General features: G+C 45.0%; 1 protein-coding gene across 6 annotated transcripts in view; it reads left to right on the plus strand.

The window, feature by feature from the left end:
• Positions 1–17,637, plus strand: part of BACH2 (BTB domain and CNC homolog 2) — a 148,461-nt gene extending 130,824 nt beyond the window's left edge. For all 6 annotated transcript variants that reach the window (XM_035323225.1, XM_035323227.1, XM_035323228.1 and 3 more), the window contains 2 exons: positions 5,986–6,192; positions 10,696–17,637. In XM_035323225.1, coding sequence (XP_035179116.1) covers positions 5,986–6,192; positions 10,696–11,178 — 690 coding nt within the window. In that variant the 3' untranslated portion in view covers positions 11,179–17,637. The remainder of the gene's footprint in view (positions 1–5,985; positions 6,193–10,695) is intronic.
• The last annotated feature ends 287 nt before the right edge of the window (positions 17,638–17,924 follow it).

Raw genomic sequence — 17,924 nt, forward strand, 5'->3', positions numbered from 1 at the left:
CACCACTGGTAAATCCTCTCCTGGATAGCTTTGCCTTTTATTTCCCTTCCCATTAAAGGAGGCACCCAGAGGGTTCTGAGATTTCTCTTCCTGAACACTTTGCGATAGAAGGAGCAAGCGCAACTCAGAGTGTCCCAGTCCCAGTGTTAGAGAGGTGCAGGACCAGAACTGTTACTTGAGCTGCTGGCACCTTACAGAAATGCGTAAGAGTTTGTGTTGCTCTTTGCACCCAGCTTTATCAGGCCTCCAGTGGCTGTTAAAAAACAACTCTTGGGCTGTAATACTAGAAAAAAGACTCTGTGCTTTGCAAACAGGTTCTGACAATCCTGCTTAAAATAGCAACAAGAAAACAATAAGTCCTGAAATAATGAATTGTTGAGAAGGAAGTAGTCTGTCAATCTGTTAACCTAGTTAGGGACAGAAATTTCAGCACTGCCTATTTTTCTTGATATTCATTTTCCTCAAGTATCTCTGTTTGTTTGTTTTTTTCCTGTTGGAAAACTTGTAAAAAATAGCATACTACTAAACCAGTTAAAAAAAAAATAAAATCCCAGCTCAGTCTAATTTGATGAGTGAGTTTTCTTAGGGAAAGAATAAACAAGGGTAGGACAAGGTAAGAGACTGAGTTTTCCAAGAAGTATTGCTGCCTAGAGAGTTGCTTTCAATGTGTCTTTCATTTATATTTCAAAAGAATTTCCCGCCTGGGTTCGTGACTCACTTTTCAAAGGAAATTTTCAGAAAGGCAGAGCTAATGCAATTGAACCTCTGAGGATACGGTAGGCAAATAACCTTTAGTGAGAGTCCAAAACCGTCCATGTTAAGTGACTGGCAGCCTCCCTTTGTCTGGTGATGGTTAGCAGAGCTCTGTAAGCCAGGACCACAGAGAAGGAGGGTAAACCAAAGCTGCTGTACCAGAAACCTACCCGAGCAGTGCCGAGATGCCTGTGCTATGTCTGGTCGACGCTCTCTTGACCAGGACCCCCAGCAGCATCAGCAGAGCCCTGGGATTGTGTTTGGCAACATCTGGTTCAGTGGAGTCTTGTCAAACATCAGTCTTGCAAGGCAAACTTGACAGCTGTTTTGTTTCTTTCCCTCTTTTCAGCAGGATGGTATCTGTGCAGGCAGCAGAGGATCACTGCGCTACAACAGCGAGAGTTTTTGATTACTAACCTGAAATGTCAGGAAGGTCCTTTTCAACACTTTTAGCTCCCCGTATTGTTTCATCGCAGCCTAAAATCAATTCTGTTATGACCTGAGCCGAAGCCCTTGCTGGAGCTCTTGAAGTGCTCTTTGCATTGATTTTTTTTTCCTGCAAAAGCAGATTCTTCAGAGAAATACCGCACTTTTCCTCCCTTCATTTCACTGCCTGCTCTGCCCTTCTCAGGTGTACCGGTGCCTTCTGCTGGGGGTCTGTACTACTACCCCTGATCCCAGAAGGGCAGGAGGGTGAGTTGTCCTACCCTTCGCAGGGACAAGGCTGAGGACACTGTGAGCAGGGACCAGGAAGAGGCCAGCACAGCAGTTTAACCAGCAGCAGTATGGGATCTGAACAGAAGCCCAAGTTATGGGCTGAAGGCCAAGAGCTCAGCCCAAGCCCCCTGACGCTTGGGTTAAAGCCCTTGGCCATGGGACTGTCCCCTTCTCAGAGGCAGGTGGCAAATGGAGAGGTCACCCAGGCTGCCTCTGCGGAGTGCACAGCAGCGCCTTTCTTCTCAGGAGGCATTTACTGACCCAGACGCCCCTCGTGGCCCTCAGGAGGTGAGGCTGGACTCTGCCCCCAGCAAGTATGTGGCCACCAATCGTGCCATGCCAAGTAGGGCAGGCTGTTGGCGCTGGGACCCCAAGGACCTGCCGACTGAGGCATTTTCAGATCTGATCTGTCAACACAACGCTAGTTCCTCACTGCCTGGGTTCACCATTTTCCTCTTGCAGTCCTCTGCCATCCCGGCGTGGCTGACACCTGAAAAGATGTGCTTTGAAGGCTTTACCTATGTCCATCAGCAGCAGGGTGAGGAAACTGGTGGGCATATATCCTGGCTGTGCTCTCTGTTCTACAAAGCGAGGCCCATTTGCCTTGTACTTCTTAGGTAGCCTTCACCAGAGCTCAGTCAGCTACGGTCCCTTGTCTCTGGGACCACAAATGGTGCCTCCAGTGGTGTGCAGGCAGCCAAGCCCCTAAGACAGGAGAACACACCTCAGATCCTGTCTTGGGCTGAATTTCTTCCTGGGGTTTGTGGAAGAATGACCTGCATGCTAAGGAAGAAACAAGGAGAAACACCTGTATGCGTTGGGCTCTTCGGTGTGGAGCAGATTGCCCCTTTTAAAAAGCATTGCTATGATTCAGCCCCCGTGTCCAATTGCTTGGGTGGGTCCTGGGAGCTTTCCAAGGGCTGGGCAATTTTTAGTGCCAGAGCTCTGACTCTCAGTGCAAGAGCATTAAGGCACAGCTTTGTTTCCTACAGCTCTAGAGCAAATGGCCAAGATTTTGAACCATTTGTAAAGGTCTAGTTGGTTCCACTCAGTTCTGCCCTCAGTTCTGCCATGCCCAGTACATAATGATTATCTTTTCTCATGCATATTGTGTGAATCCTTTTATTTACTGTGACGTTAGGCCAGGCTTGGGAAGCTCAGTATCTCCACTAGCACTTGGCAGCTCACGGAAGACGATGTTGAAATTTAGATATAAAGAAATAGTGAAAAAAAACTAATATAACTCATGAGGTAAGGAAATTCCCGACACTTGACATTCCTATCTTAATGAGAGTGAATACGGGGCCTTGGTCCTTTATTCCAAACTGAAAGAGAGGGGGAAGGACAGCAGCAGGGACGAGTACACTGAAGAAAAAATGCCGCAAAATCATAAACAAGTTATATTTTTCACCAGGGTGGGTTGGCTGTCCTCTAAGGAGAGTATCAGCCAGAATCTGGGGCAGCCGAGGCTGCAGCAGTAGTGGAAAGTGCTGGCTTGTTTGTGGCGTGGTGAAAACACAGCCTCTGCTACTGGCGTAACAAATCAGGGAAAGTGTAAATGTGTCGATAGTGGAGATGTAAGGGCTCCGTTCTTCCTGAGGTTAGCTCTGGCTGGAGTAACTGATGGCAGGAGTGGGGATCCTGCTTACTTTTCTCCTTCTGAAATCATCCAAGCCCAGGTACACAAATATATCCTGGATATAATTCATAGTTACTAAAAAGAATATTTTAGAGGGAAACATACTTTCTGGGTTTTTCTTCCACAGCTTAGAAAAGACTGAGTATCCTTTTCAGGACAGCCCAGATAAGCCTTCTCTCATCTCCCTCAGACACCTGAAGAGGGAGCATCTTTCCTAAGGCTCACCTCCAGTCCCTCTGTGCCCAGGGAGAAGGAGAAGCCGCGCGGGACGCGTTGCTCTCCAAGAGGATCTCTCCATCCGTGATGCCAGCAGCAGGGGCTGGGACACGAGCAGGTCTGAGCCCATCATTTCAGACAGCTCTCAGCCGAATCCCACCCGTGGCTCAGCCATCAGCTCTTGTAAACTGACTTGTGGTGCTGCTGCAATAAATACTGGCTGAGCAGCCTGCCCTGCATCGACGTTAGAGCCGATAGCCTCTCACTGCAGCAATACCACCGTGTACTTACTCATTGTGTCCATGCCAAAGAGTGGCTTTTTTTTTTTTTTCCAGTTGACAGCTAATTGAGGAGAGGGAGACAGGCAATAAAAATTATGTGGATGGTGAAGGAAATGAGTCTGACTCACTTCCACTCTCCCTTTCACTTTTTTAATCCTGTGCAGTGCTGCATATGACAGGAGTGGGATTATGCTGGCTGTACTGATAGCAGCCTCTGCCCTGCTGTGTAGATATTTTTATTTTCAGTCCACTTTTTCTTCTTTTGAACGTGTTTCTCCCTATTTTCCCATTTCCCTTCAGCACCTTCTACCCAACAGATTTAAGCCGATCCCACTTCATTCCCATTCAAACTGCAGGCACGTTTCCTGCTTGCAGACAGATACGTTTTGAAAGGGAGAGGGAGGGAAGAATAAAGTTTAACATCACTTTCAGCTTCGGACTTGAGCAAATGAGGGAAACCTCTGAACGTGAAAGGAGCGTTTTAGCAGCGAGGCTGTGGTGCCTTTCAGTGGCTGTTTTTATTTTCAGACCCCGGGTGAAGCTTGAGAGAAAAGCAGCTGACACCGAGCTTGTGTTTACCGTCCAAAGGGTAGGAAGGGGAAATCGAAGAGGTTTCATGCCGTTAGGCAGCAGTCTGTAAACAAGGCATCCACATCACCATGTCTAAGGTCAACTTCTGTGTACAAGCAGGCGTGGGGGGGATGCTGGCAGGGCCGCACGCTGACCTGCAAAGTGACGCGCTGCGAGGCGGTGGCTGAGCCCCGCTTTCACAGGTGGGGACAGAGGGGCAATGTTCAGGGCATGAAACCGTGTGAAAGGATACTGCGGGTGTTTGCGCCGGGTTTCACGTGGCCCGGGCTTGGAGAAGCTCAGAGCAACAACAAGGGAGCCCTGGAAAGTGCAAGCTGATAAACAAGGCAGGGAGCTGGCGGCTGCCAGAGGTGCTGCGGTGGGTGGGTGGGTGGGTGGGTGGGTGAGCGTCCTTTGCAAACTGCAGAGACTTGTAATCTGTGCTGCTATTTATCTCCCCATGACTGAAGTGCACCATTTGCGGACGATAACCATGTTTTAAATATCAAAGGAACCTTTTCAACCAGAGTCTTTTGCTTGGCTGGAGAAACTTTCAATCTATTTTCTCTGGTGGCGTGTCTGAAGAATGGTCCCCTTGTTTGGAAGCGGTTGGCCTGCGCCCAACAGGACAGAAATGTAAATGTGTACTGCCATCTTTTGGTCAGTGCGGGTATGACTTTAAAAAGAAGGTCAGTCCGGTTACTCAAGTTGTCATCTCCTTCAGATTTGTCAGCTAAGTCTTATTTAATCACCAGATACAGCAGAGCACCTCGAAACACTGGGTTTTGCACAGCTGTATTATCAGTCCCAAACAACAAGTGAAGCAGGGTTTGCAGGGGCCAGGCTGTCTCTAATTTGAGCCAGCTGGTGGCTTTGTGAGGAAAATCTACCAGAAGTCGGTGAGCACATCTGTCCTTCTCCAGGTTCACTGAGAGTTTGGGAGAGGGTTGGAATTCCTGAAGTCACAACCTGTAGCTCCTGCCGCTGGTCTGTGGTTCAAACAGAATGGTAGACTGTGGACCGAAGGACAATTTAATGCAATTAAATTCAGTTAATTTAATGCAATTAACTGAGGTTTTGGACTGATGGCTTGTTTTGTTGTTGTTGTTGTTGTTTTTTTGGTTTGGTGTGTTTTTTCCAAGAAATGCAGCTTGGGTACTCTTTGCTCTATTATTAGTATTTTCATATATGCCGATTTCTTTAAAATTGCATATGTTTTAGGAAGCTAAGGTATGTTGCATCACAGTTCTCTGGCCCTTTCTTCTTCTGTGCTGTACTGCTCATTTGAAATGCTGCTTATACAACCTTGTCCCAGTTGTGGTATGGTATTTGTCATCCACTTGAGGTGTCCAGTTGCATTTTTAACCTCACACCTAATCAAAGTTTCGGTCCTGCAGACCATGCAGAGACAGGTTTCCTGCTGCAGTAACAGCCCGTTCCTTGAAACTGGTTTGAAATTAATAATGGTGAGACACTCCACTGTTTCCAAAAGGTCATGTCTCATAGTGAAAGGAGCCTTTTTTAATGCGAGGAGTTCGGTTATTAGAGCTTTTTTAAAGGGTAAAATTTTTATGTGAGATTCATCAATACTGCTGATCTCAATAACATCATAGCCTGATCCTTACCAGCTGGACCTCTCTGATGCGCCACAAGGGAGTGTTAAAAACTTGCTCATTATAACACTTTGTGTGTTGTTTTTTTAAGGGGTGGGAGCATTGCTAATAGTCCTTCTGCTTCAGTGTTCAGCTTGCAGTCAGCAAGCAAAATATGACTCTTTGTCTGCTTTTGTCTCACATTTGTTCATTTTAGGTGAAACTTCCTTTTCCTGTTGATCAAATCACAGATCTTCCAAGGAATGATTTCCAGATGATGATAAAGATGCACAAGTTAACCTCAGAACAGCTCGAGTTCATCCACGATGTTCGCCGGCGCAGCAAGAACCGAATTGCAGCTCAGCGCTGCCGCAAGAGAAAACTGGACTGTATTCAGAACCTCGAATGTGAAATCCGCAAGTTGGTGAGTGGCACGCGCTCACCACAGCACCTCGCACCCCTGCGCTGCCCCGTGCAGGGTACCAGCAGCTACTCCCACCCAGAGTTTAGTTGGTTCAGTCGGTGTGTAAGTCTGTGTGCAAGTAAGCAAAGCTGCTAGTACGACAACTTAATTAGGATGTATGTAAAAACTTATTAGGATGTATGTATATATAGTGTGTATGGAAAACACAAAACGCTGGTGAAATCATACCTAAATATCTTTCTTGTTTTTATACCTCAAAAGTAGAGTGAGTTGGAAGGGGAGAGAAGTCTGTATCACAGCTCCCTTCTTGCAGTTTCACCTACCCTCAGTCCCCTCAGAGTGCATCCACAAAGGCATTTCCTCATCTGAGCCCCACATCCATGCTTCACTGCCTCAGCAAGCATATTGGATATGGATGGATTCATAGTGTGCTCAAAAGGGTTAGGGTGTGGAGGGACCTCCAGAGTGTATGTGGTCCAGACTCCACTCTGGCTAGGCCAACTTCATCTCTACATCAAGATTTTCTTTCTCTTTGGTGTTGTGGAGAGCAGCTCAGTGTTTTCAGGATCTTTCAGCTTGCTATGCCTTTTCTTCAGTGCTTTCATTCACTGGTCAAATGGCAGGAGTGGCAAGGAGAATTAAAAACCAAGACAAGTGGACATCCCTTGGTTTAGGGCAGCAGGATGGCAAGGGTATGTTCCTCCTTGCTCCTGCTGTCTTCCTCCCTCCCTCCTTCTCTCCCTCCTGGTGTGCCATGGACTGAACCCCCCTTGCCAGAGCCATGTAACACAAGAGGCCTGTTCCCACCCCACGCAGCCCTCACATCCCATGCACTGGGTTTAGGTGACGGCTGCTGGTTTGCCCTGACCCTCCTCGATGGGTCTCCCGCGTGCCAGGGTGTCACCGTACAGCGCTGACATTTTCTGATCCAAGAAGGCGAGGTGACTGGAACAACACTAAATGGCTGCTCAGGAAATTCCTCTCTCTTTCAGTCATGGCGTGGGTGCCTCGGGTGTGGTTTAGGTGGCTAAACACAGATGCCTACACTATAGACACCCACACTGGAGTGAGTTGTCCTGTTTTCCTTTATCGTCGGTGAAGGGAAATAGATACCTGTCCAGTCTGTTTTGTCTCATCCTGCATCAGAGGAGGTGAGGTACAGCCCAGAACTGACTTTTTCTATCCATTACTGTGCAAGATCTCCTGGAGACCTGTGTCAGATACAGATACTTCAGCTGTAGGAGCCTTAACTAAAAAAACTCCCGTCCATTTTGACAGTGCCCCCGTGGGCTGCTTTTCTTCCCCTGCCCTTCTCCCCACTGAGAAAGCAAGCAGGTACAGGACAAAAATAAAAAGCTTAAGATCAGGGAGGAAGACGTGTCTACAGGGTATCACTCAGTGGGAGGAATACAACAATATCTTCAAAATGGGTTGGCACCTCCTGATCTGCTTAAAAGTCCTAAAAGCTCTCTGAGATGTCAAAAGCAGGGTAAGAGTCCCAGTTCAGCCATTATGAGGAGCAGCGTGTGTAGCATGAAGGACCGGACAGTTTGATTTCATTCTGCAGCAGAGATTTAGAAGTCCGACATGAAACTTTGAATATCCAAGGCTTTGAGTGATAAATTAATTCATTCACATAAATAAAAGGAGCTGAAGCTGATTTCCCTTCAGAGTTCTCTGTGTACCCAGTTTCCATTAAAATTAAAGGTTATTTAGTGTTTTTGGTTTAAATGCCTATGCGCACGTTTGAAATATGCTCAGCTGTAGGTTGATCTCCATGGGTCTGGGAAATCGGGTGCTTCTTGTTCTGATTGTAACAGGTTGCATGTTGAAGGTGGCCTTTAGCGTACTCCATTCTCTGCACAAGCTGTAGCAAGCGTAGTGTGAAAGAGGCAGGGATCTGTTGGAGGAAGCTGAGTTATCGCCACCCTACAAATGGCACAAAGCCGCAGTGCTTTGGGTTAGTCACTTACTGCCTGTGCGTGCCTGCTTCCCATCTGTAAGATGGAGGTGACACTGACCCTACAAGCTGGTTGGGAGGCTTAAATCATCAAGGCTTGTGAAGCCTTCAAATGCCACGCTGCTGAAGCCCTGGCGGGGGAAAAAAATAAAAATGTTTTTAAGAGTAGAGCTTGACTGGTACAAAACAAACAAAACATCAAAGATAAACAAAATACTGAGCAACCGCTTCCTTCACCGAGTGTAATCCACGGTGCACGCAGATGAGTCAGAGGTTCTGCAGGGTGAGAAGGAGGTAATCTAGGTTGTCAGGAGAGGCAGGCTCCGTCTCAGCTGCACACACACGTCCCTCTTCGCCGAGCTGGTGGTGGAGAGGGGTACACGTCTCTAGCAGTGAGCACCTGGGGCGGTGCTGTAAGGGCTGGACTAGCACCACAGGCAGCTTCAGTTTGATACCTGTAGCCGTCACTTGAAAATTAATTTGGGTTCATTGGGGTTTATGCAATCTCGTGAAATAACCTTTATTATTTAGCATAAGCAACCATGTATAGGCAAAATAACATTTTTCAAGTACTCTTCCATCCCCAGCACACACACCTCTTGAGAAATGAATGAAAGGCTTACAAGTGACCTCGTGGGCATGATCCCTGCTGAATTTCAGGAACCAAAAACTCTTTGAAGTTCAGGGGTCTTTGAAAGAAATTGTTAAGTTTTTATTTAGCAAACTGTGCTTAGTCCAGGTAGCAAATGGGCTCGGGTGCATCATTTTGAAAAAAGAGCATTCACAAAAAGACAATCATGAGGTGTGCTGGAGTACAAAGTGACAGAAGTAAACAAACTTGTGCAGCCTTATTATTGCCTCTCCAGCACTCCCACCCTCTCCCCCTATGCCCCCAGTCCGAGCAAGTCATCTGCTTTGAGACCATACTTTTCCTCTGAGGAAAACCGGCAGTGAAACTCCAATTGACTTGACACAATACGTGGTCACTGGAAATTCTTTTGTCATCTTCTGTCCTCTCTGTGACCGGTAATTTCCAGTCCCCTTAATTATGTAGCGGTACTAGGGTTTAAGGGATTTTCACTTGGCTGTTGTTTTGTTTTTTGTTTTTAAATGAAAGACCCTTTCTCCCCACTGCACTTACTTCCTGTAAGTCACCCATCTCCTTGACACAGATGGTTTCGCAGCAGACAGTGAGTGACATGGTTGCATCTTCTGAGTTTGATAGGTAGGGGTTTTTGCCTGCGTTCCTTCACTCATCCATTTACCAACTCACTTTTTTTTTCCCTGCAAACTCACAGCATATTCTCTTCCATAATTCATTATCTCAAGATGTACTTGAGCATCTGTTTATTTTTTTATTATTTTTATGTTTTCTTGATAGATTTATCAATATTTTAGCAGTTGGTTCTTTTCATGTGCACCGCTCTCATTCTCATTCTCACAGCTGCACGCTTCCAGTGTGAGCTTTGGACCCAGTGTAATACTACCAGCTGTAGCAAGCACCCGTAGCTGGATTATCAGAGCGAGGGGCTTTCACACCTCAGATGCCAAGGCAGCTTGGGTTTAGCAGTTACTGGGTGAGGTACATGGTGTGCTGCTGTCAGGGCCAGCTGAGCTCTGGAAATAGCTCTTGTACTCTACAATATCTAATTACTCCCTCGAGCTGTGTGCCTGCCTTCCTGGGTGGTGGGACTACTCTGCAGCTGGACCATCCTCCTTGTTCTGCACTGGGTCAACACCAGTTTTTAGTGGTGTAATCCCAGGCTGGGTCTAGCACTGTGCCTGACTCCTCCTCATCTGCATCCCGAGCGCTTGAATTAGAAAGAATCATGGAATCATTACGGTTGGAAAAGACCTCCAAGATCATCTGGTCCAACCATCACCCTGCCACCAATGTCACCCACTAAATCATGTCCCCAAGCACCAAGTCCAACCTTTCCTTAAGCCTACCTTTAGGGTTTTCACACAGGTCTTCGTAAAAATATCTCAGTTGGGTCAAACCCCAACCAGTAAGCACCAGGACATACGAAAATGAGCCATGGTACAGGCCGCAGAGCCCTGCCTGGCCCCAGTCATCTCCTCTGAATACCGAACCTTGCAGTGGGAACGGGTGTTCAGCTGGGACGTGGGCCAAAGGAGCCTGACTGACTGCCCCGGCATCTGGGGGTGGTCTGCAACACATCTTCACCAACTAGACCCTGATTTCTTCTTGGTTGGATGGATAATGGCTTTTCTCCATCAGAGTGTTTCTTTTGGAGTTTTTAAATCATACATCAAGCAGCCTTGTTCTATTAAGGTAACTAATTATCAAGGCAATAGTTAATGACTCTATCCTCTTCCAACTCAAATGTTTTTCTGAAGCTATTTCCCAAACTGCAGCCCACACAAGCCAAATGTGGTCAAATATCTGATGGCTTTGTGGCTTTTCCTCTACCCCCATAAAAACAGCTGTGACATGTTCAAGTTCTCCGTGGGTGCGTGCCTGGACTGCACTGCCAGTGGATGGCCTGTCACCAAACTAAGGTGCCTTCTTTCTTTTGCAGGTGTGTGAGAAAGAGAAATTGCTCTCAGAAAGGAACCAGCTGAAAGCAAGCATGGGAGAATTGCTAGACAACTTCTCGTGTCTTTCCCAAGAAGTGTGTAGAGACATGCAGAGCCCAGAACAGATCCAAGCCCTCCACCGATACTGCCCCGTTCTCAGGCCCATGGATCTGCCGACAGCCACCACCATCAGCCCCTCCCCAGCCGGCGTGGAGCAGAGCCTGGTGCCGTCCCAGTGCGTCGGGGAGAGCATGCAGTGCTGCTCGGAGCAAGGCTCGGTGCAACTGGGAGCGCCCTGGCTGCCCAACAACGTCTCGGAGAATTGCTCGGCCGGCGGCGGGGGGTTGGATGGAGCTGAGCCAGGTACTTACCCCGAGAGAGAGCTTCCGCGAGAGCAGAGTAGCCAAACGGTCACGGTAGACTTCTGTCAGGAAATGACTGATAAATGTACAACAGATGAACAGCCTAGGAAAGATTACACCTAGTGACTCGTAACCTTAACGTTACACCTGGTCAGGTGTTCTTCAGTCAGCCAGTGGCAGTGTTCATTTGTTGTCTAGAAGAACGTATTTGGTGCACACTACAGTGGTCTTAGCAGCAATACTGTTTTTAAGTATTCCCTCCTCTCTACAAGCAGGAGTTATCTTCACAATGGTGCTATCCCTTGCTCAGGCAGGGAACTAAACAGTGGCAACACTGTCTGTTTTTGTATGTTGATTTCAATCTTAACAGGGATGGACATAACACCTCTGAGGACCCAACCGCAGCTTTTTTCTCAGTGGCCCATGTCACAAAACCCTAACTCAGGAATTTCCTCTGAATGTTCAATTTTTCATTGAAGACAGCTTCTTTACACATCAAAGTTTTATAGCTAAACTGTACATATTATATATAATATATATAAAATATATATATCCATATGCAAAAGTCCCTGCATGCCTCAATTTTTCTCATCCTACAAACTGGAAGCTTTCATTTACATTGTATAAACAAGTTCCAACATTCCTTTTTGTCTTCGATGCTAGAACTAGTTTGGTAACTTGTTACACGATTTTTTTTTCTCGGTTCTCAGTTCAGCAATATCATTCAATTTGTACTTATTTATAAAATTTTAATGTTGGAGGCTTATTTGAGATTTTATTAATAGACAATTTTTTTTGGCACAGCCATTTCGTGCCACTTGAGCAATGTGGATTTATTTTATTTTCTTGCAGATACTGTACAGTAATGGTCAACTTTGCCACTTGCACTGAGTTTCTGGTCAAACCTCTTTTCATAAATGAAGTCGTGACTTCAGTGTAACTTGAGTATATGGTTTTCTTTGCTTTATGGCTTAAAGAAAATAGAAGAGTTTTAGCTAATAGACAAACACTCAGGAGCTCATTATGTAGTAAAAAACGGTCTTGCCAAATACTGAATTCACTATACAATTTGTAAAGAGAATCTGCTTGAATTATTTTTATATTCAGACTTCTTTCTGTTTCACAAACCAAGCTTAAGTGCTGTTAATGATGCTTTTGGATTCTTATAGGGTAAAGTATATTTCACTCTTTAGAGAAAAACGTATTTGACAACTGGATCTGTTCATCATACGTTCCACGAAGTAAAGTAAACGGAGATCACATCAATACACTTCGGGGGGCTTCTTTTCCAGCCCCGGTCTGCATTCTTTACTCATGGAAGCAACTGCTGCTCCGAGTAGTCCCTGTAGCCTCACCTCAGCTTTCCTCAGACATTACCTGTTTCCTTCGCCAGACCCGAGCTGCAGAGGTGGGTCTGGCGAAGTCAGAGATCCTGCCTGGGTAGGAAGAGTTGCAGGATCAGACCCCTAACCGTTGACTTTGGTTTCCCTACAGAAGTCAAGTTAGCACTGTATCCTCTAGGAGCAAATCACACGTCTGTCGACACCCACTCGGGTCGCTTACCCTTCCAGTTCTTGTGTTCCAGGATCCTCTCGTCCTGCAGCATTGCCCTCAGCACAAACCGCAGCTAAAAGAGCCCGGTCTCAAAGGAGACTACTCAGTGAATTGGCTTAGTTGTAACTGTATTGGATTTGTATCTGAAGCGATGTTGACTCATGTTTTGACTGTGTGAGACAGCAGCTTTCCGAGCATCACAGCTGTATGTACAGTGTAGACAGAAGAACGTCCTCCTAACGCTTTTTTAATAATTATTATTACTCTAAGTGTACTGAGTTTTTCTTTTGTGGTTCTTTGCCCTACGTGTGCCAGGTTGCGTGGCTTTATCCTGGGCGACGACTGTCATGTGCTTTACTGGCTGATATTGTTTGTTCTTGCTGAAAAAAATGACCAGCTGTTCACACCCGTTCAAAAAAAAAAGGCAAGAAGAGTGGGGGGATAGCGGCTTCTCAGAAGCACTGGGCGATAATGTGGTCTTCTGCACTAACGTTTACACTCGAGGTGTGCGCTGGTGCTTTTTTTGAGGCACCCAGTAGATCAGCATCTTTACCTTGGAGGAGGAATCAGCTCCCTCTCTCCCCTTCTTCCATCTTCAGACTGTGCTCATGGACCGTCGCGCGCTTGCCACAAAGTCTTGCTTTTACCCTCTGCACCCACACTATTGTAGTCGAGCTACCGAGGAGGAAATGCATATAGCATGTGCCATGTTTGTTGAAAATACTTTTTTTCCCCGCATGTACAAAGAAAATCTAGTATATAATGTAGGAGAATATTTATGTTTAAGTATTAATCATTACTGTACAAAATCCTTACCTTTAGATGTTCAAAAGTATACGAATGCCATAAACTCCTAGTTCACACGGTTGAAAAGGGGGAGGAGTCGTCCTTTCTTTTTACAAGAGCTTAAGCTAAAAATATTTGAACCCCCCTCCCGGCCACCTTTTGCAGGTAACTGAGTGAGAAGCTCTTGCGGGGGGATTGGATTTTCCTTTGGATTCATTGACGTTGCAAAGCAGTTCTGTGCTTCGCAGAGAAGTTTTGTTTCTATGAGACCATGGTGAAAGCTAGAATTTAAAACTAAATGTGAATCACATTATAGACGCATAGCTACTTGGGGGGGCTGGGGCGGAGGGAGGGAAGGGCCAACTGACACAGTATTTTAAAGATGTTTTTCTGTTGCCTTTTTTTTTTATTTTATTTTTAAGTGACCTCCTATATATATCAGTAGGTAGAATGTTTTATGAGCGTAAAACCAAGTTTTAACTTGCTTCCTGACATGAAGATTTACTCTACTAACAACTCATGTGCAACTGGTACTCTTGACCTCATTCCAACGGTTTAAAAAACCCACCCACACAACCCATTGCGCTGCAGCTCTTAGGTTTGACCTGGCTTCATCCTGGTGCTGGGTCTCTTGATTTCCTCTACCTTGGGAACTGGTATTTAAAACCACTGCTCAAATAAGTGTCTCTTCCTCAACCTTTTCTCTCCTCTCGCTCTCTTTCCCTCCCCCGTGAGCTTTGCTGGATGCTTGATTTCATTCTTCCCCATTAGAAGTGGCTGATTTCGTGTCATTGCTTCCTATATTTACATGTATCATGGTTTTTCAGTGGGGTTTTTTTTTGGTGGTGGTGGTGGTGTTTTTTGTTTCTATTTCGTTTTGAGTTATTTTTTGCTATTCTGAACCACGCAGCTCTCAAAACTGTTACCGGGCTAACTTTAAAGGAAGGCGTTGGGAGAATTAGTTTCAGACCTGGACGTCAGTTAGCATCCCCAGCTGCTCTCGTCATGGGGTCAGAACAGCTGACCACAAGGACGCCGTTAGAAAGAAAAGAACAAAAAGAAAAAAAAAAGAAAAAAAAAAAATGCTGACTGCAGTATTGATTAGTGTGGAGAGTTTGGCCAATGGTCACCATGATCTTCAGTGGGAATCTCTTTGCATTTGTCAAAGAGGACACGTGCAGCATCTGTCCTGCCAGGCGGTGCTTGGGAAAGGTGCGACGAGCCCGCGTCTCCCCGCTGGGTGCTGCACCGCTCTCGTGGGCATGCGAGTCCTCGAAGCTTTGTCCAGGCTGTACCTAGTCCTCCTCTTCCTTTGCCATTGCTATCCTTGTATCGCCAGGAAACCTCATTTCATTTAGGCTCGTTATGCTTTGTCAGGTGAGTACTACACTATATAATGTGTTTGTTTCTCTGCGTTCTCTGGGGGTGCCTTGAACACAATTAAAGCTCATTGCAAGCTGATTCTGGAACAAAAAGGTAGTGCAAAAAAAAAAAATTTAATAAGAAAAAATAGAAACAGAGAGAGAGAAAACAAAACAGAAAACATGCAAAACGCAAAAGCAAAATGTTGGCTGTGTTATCAGGAGATCCCAGTATTTATATCACAAACTTCCTAACATATGATGACTCAGGCGTCAGAGTTTGATGCTGCAGTATAAAACTATTATTTTATATATTGTACAAGTAATTTATTAAATGTCTTTCTAAGGGTATATGCTGCTTTTAAGATGCACTATATTTTTGGATCTAATCCTTGTATTATTTTTTCCCAAGGAAGTAAAATGTGCTGCAAAGGCAAGCCACGGTGATTAGTATGCTAACTGCTACTTCTCTTTAAAAAGGAGAGTGGGAACTAGATAAATAACTTTGCTGAATGGATTAAGTGCTGCCAGAGAAATGATTAATGCTGATAGCGTGGTTGTTAATCTGGAGTTCAACACTTCATCAAGTCTGTATTCTAAGGAGCGCTTAAATAGAAGTTAAAATGCCTAGATAGATAGATAGATTTTTTCATATGTATGTTTATGACTGCCTAAGGAAAAAAAAATAAAAAAATAATAAAAATAAAAAAATAAATCTGCATGCTGGAATCACTATAATATCTTGTAATAAAATAAAATCTGATCCACTAGGAGAAAGCATGATGAAGCACTGTAATGCCAGGCTCACTTGTGTCATGTAATCCACTACTGTGGTTGTTAAAAAGGAGAGGGATGGGTTTCCAGAGGAGACCTGTAGTGAATTTTGCAGTGAGACAAAGTGAATGTTTGCCAGGTTTACACAAGCTCGCGTTTTGTCCTCTACTGTTGCAACGAGGAGCACTGCTTTCACCTTTTTTCTGATCCGAAATGCATTTGGAGGTGTCTTCGGGTGAACATTGTAGCCCAAGTTTGCAGCATTTTACAAGTCTGTATTTTAGGTCTGTGTAGAGAAAGTTTAGCTTCAGTGTGCGCAGCGGAGCTGATGGCCTTGAAGGAGGGATCTGCTAAGTATCGGGTGGCCCATTTTTGTTGGAAGTGAGGTGAAACTAAAACCGTTACCGTGAAGAACTTATGCTCTCTTTCCTGCTAGAAATTTTCTCAACAGAGTTTTCACTTCATTTCAGTTCTGTCTCTGCCAACACAGTCCAAGTTAATTTTATATACATATCTATAATACGTGTATGTATGTATACATACATATATAATTCTAGTCAGTGTGTGTTTGTGTATTTTCCTGTTTATAATACCTATGTGTATATTTATAATACTCCTTGGAGTATTTCATGACTCAGGCATCAGATCTGATGCTGCAGAATCCAATATATGTGTATATGCATATGTTCAAATACTGTGTGTATATTTAAAAGATCTATTGTTGGTGGTCTGTAGAATAATTATTCTCCTTACTCTCAAAATTTTAATGGCATTACTTGCAAGGACTAAGTGTGTAGTATTTTCCTACACTCCACCAGGATAGGTGTTATTTATATCAAAGTCAAATACTGATATGCATTTTAAGGTATTACACATACAACGTTGCCATTTTTGCAAATAAAACCACTTTTTGGCAGGAAGGAATCCTAAAAATACCTTTTTGTAAGGGAATTACCCCAAACAAATGACTGCTGAAAACCCAGTTAGATGACTCCTGTTCTCGTACGAATTTTACTTGCTGTGGGAAGAGCCCTTTACGGAGGCGAAACGACGCGCGTGGTACCGCCCTTGTCCCTTTCGCCTCATTAAGGGCACGCGGAAAGAACCTAGCATCCCAAAACAGAAATGGCAGCTGGCAGCGTTTGATCTCACTGATTGCTTAGAAGCAGAGATGGTCCCAGACTACTGACCCGAACGGCCCCTGGGACTGGGGTCACTGTCTGGGCTCGGCCCCGTAGCCGGAGGAACCGCAACCTCCGGGGCGCAGTTGTACGGGACGGTGCTCCCTCGCGTTTGCGGTATACCTGAGAGAAATGTGCATGCTATAGATACTGTTCCCACTACTACTCGTGCTCTGACCGAAGCTATCTGGATCCCGCAGGCTGGCAGGAATTATACTAAACACTTTGGTGATATTTGATGCGTGTTTGTTTACTATTGATTTCAAGCATCGCCTTTGATTTCAAGGGTGGGGATGCCCTAAGAGTTTGTTCCAGAACCAGTTGGTTACAAGTGCACCTCTTATATATGCCTTACAAACTTCAGAGGCCATATTCAAAACAGGGTTTTATCAGTGTATGCAAGGGGGTGCAACCCCTCTTCTCTTCCTCCCCAGGTCAAACAGTATGGACAGTTTTCACACATATCTACCTGTATAACCCTCTGTACCTCTCATAACTGGTCAATGACTGTAACAGGTTACATCAGGTGTTTTTTCTACATACTTTTTACACAAATTCTATGCGATTAATGTAACTTAATTCAATGCATCATTTTATTGTACTAGTTCTTAAGCTTGTCTTTATTTTTTTTCTAGGTGACTGTGGTTTCTTGTGATTTTTATTGTATAAATAAATGAGGTGGCTGTTGATGCTTACTCTCTGTTACTAAGAATTTTTACCTTTTTGGAAGAAAGCATTGCTATGAACTAATGAATTTAAAATGTCATTTACTCAATGTAAATACAGTATTGTGCAAAAAACAAAAATGAAAAAAAAAAACCACCCGACTCTCTTCATTCATTTGAATTGCTAGTGTTAACTGAATTTTGTCTAGACACCATTTCTGTTGATGAAATAAAGACATATCATTATGTATTGTAAACCGACTTATCTTGACTCCGAACTTGATGTTGCAGTCCTTGGTTAGCGCGGGGCTGTGGCCGGGGCTCGGGAGGGAGGGTCGGGCACGGCAGATGCTGCCTGGTGAATCTCTGGCCTGATGAGGAGACCTCTGCTCACGTGGTCCCATTCCTAATTCATTAGCCGTCTTTGATCCGGGGATCCGGTTATCTTTGATCTGCTGCAGGAACAGCCGAGGGTATTTCATTGCAGAGACGAAATAAGTTGGTTTGGAAGATCAAATACGCTGTATCTGTACCCATTCCCCCAGTGC

Source organism: Oxyura jamaicensis, chromosome 3, assembly GCF_011077185.1.
Source record: "Oxyura jamaicensis isolate SHBP4307 breed ruddy duck chromosome 3, BPBGC_Ojam_1.0, whole genome shotgun sequence".
Classification (NCBI taxonomy): domain Eukaryota; kingdom Metazoa; phylum Chordata; class Aves; order Anseriformes; family Anatidae; genus Oxyura; species Oxyura jamaicensis.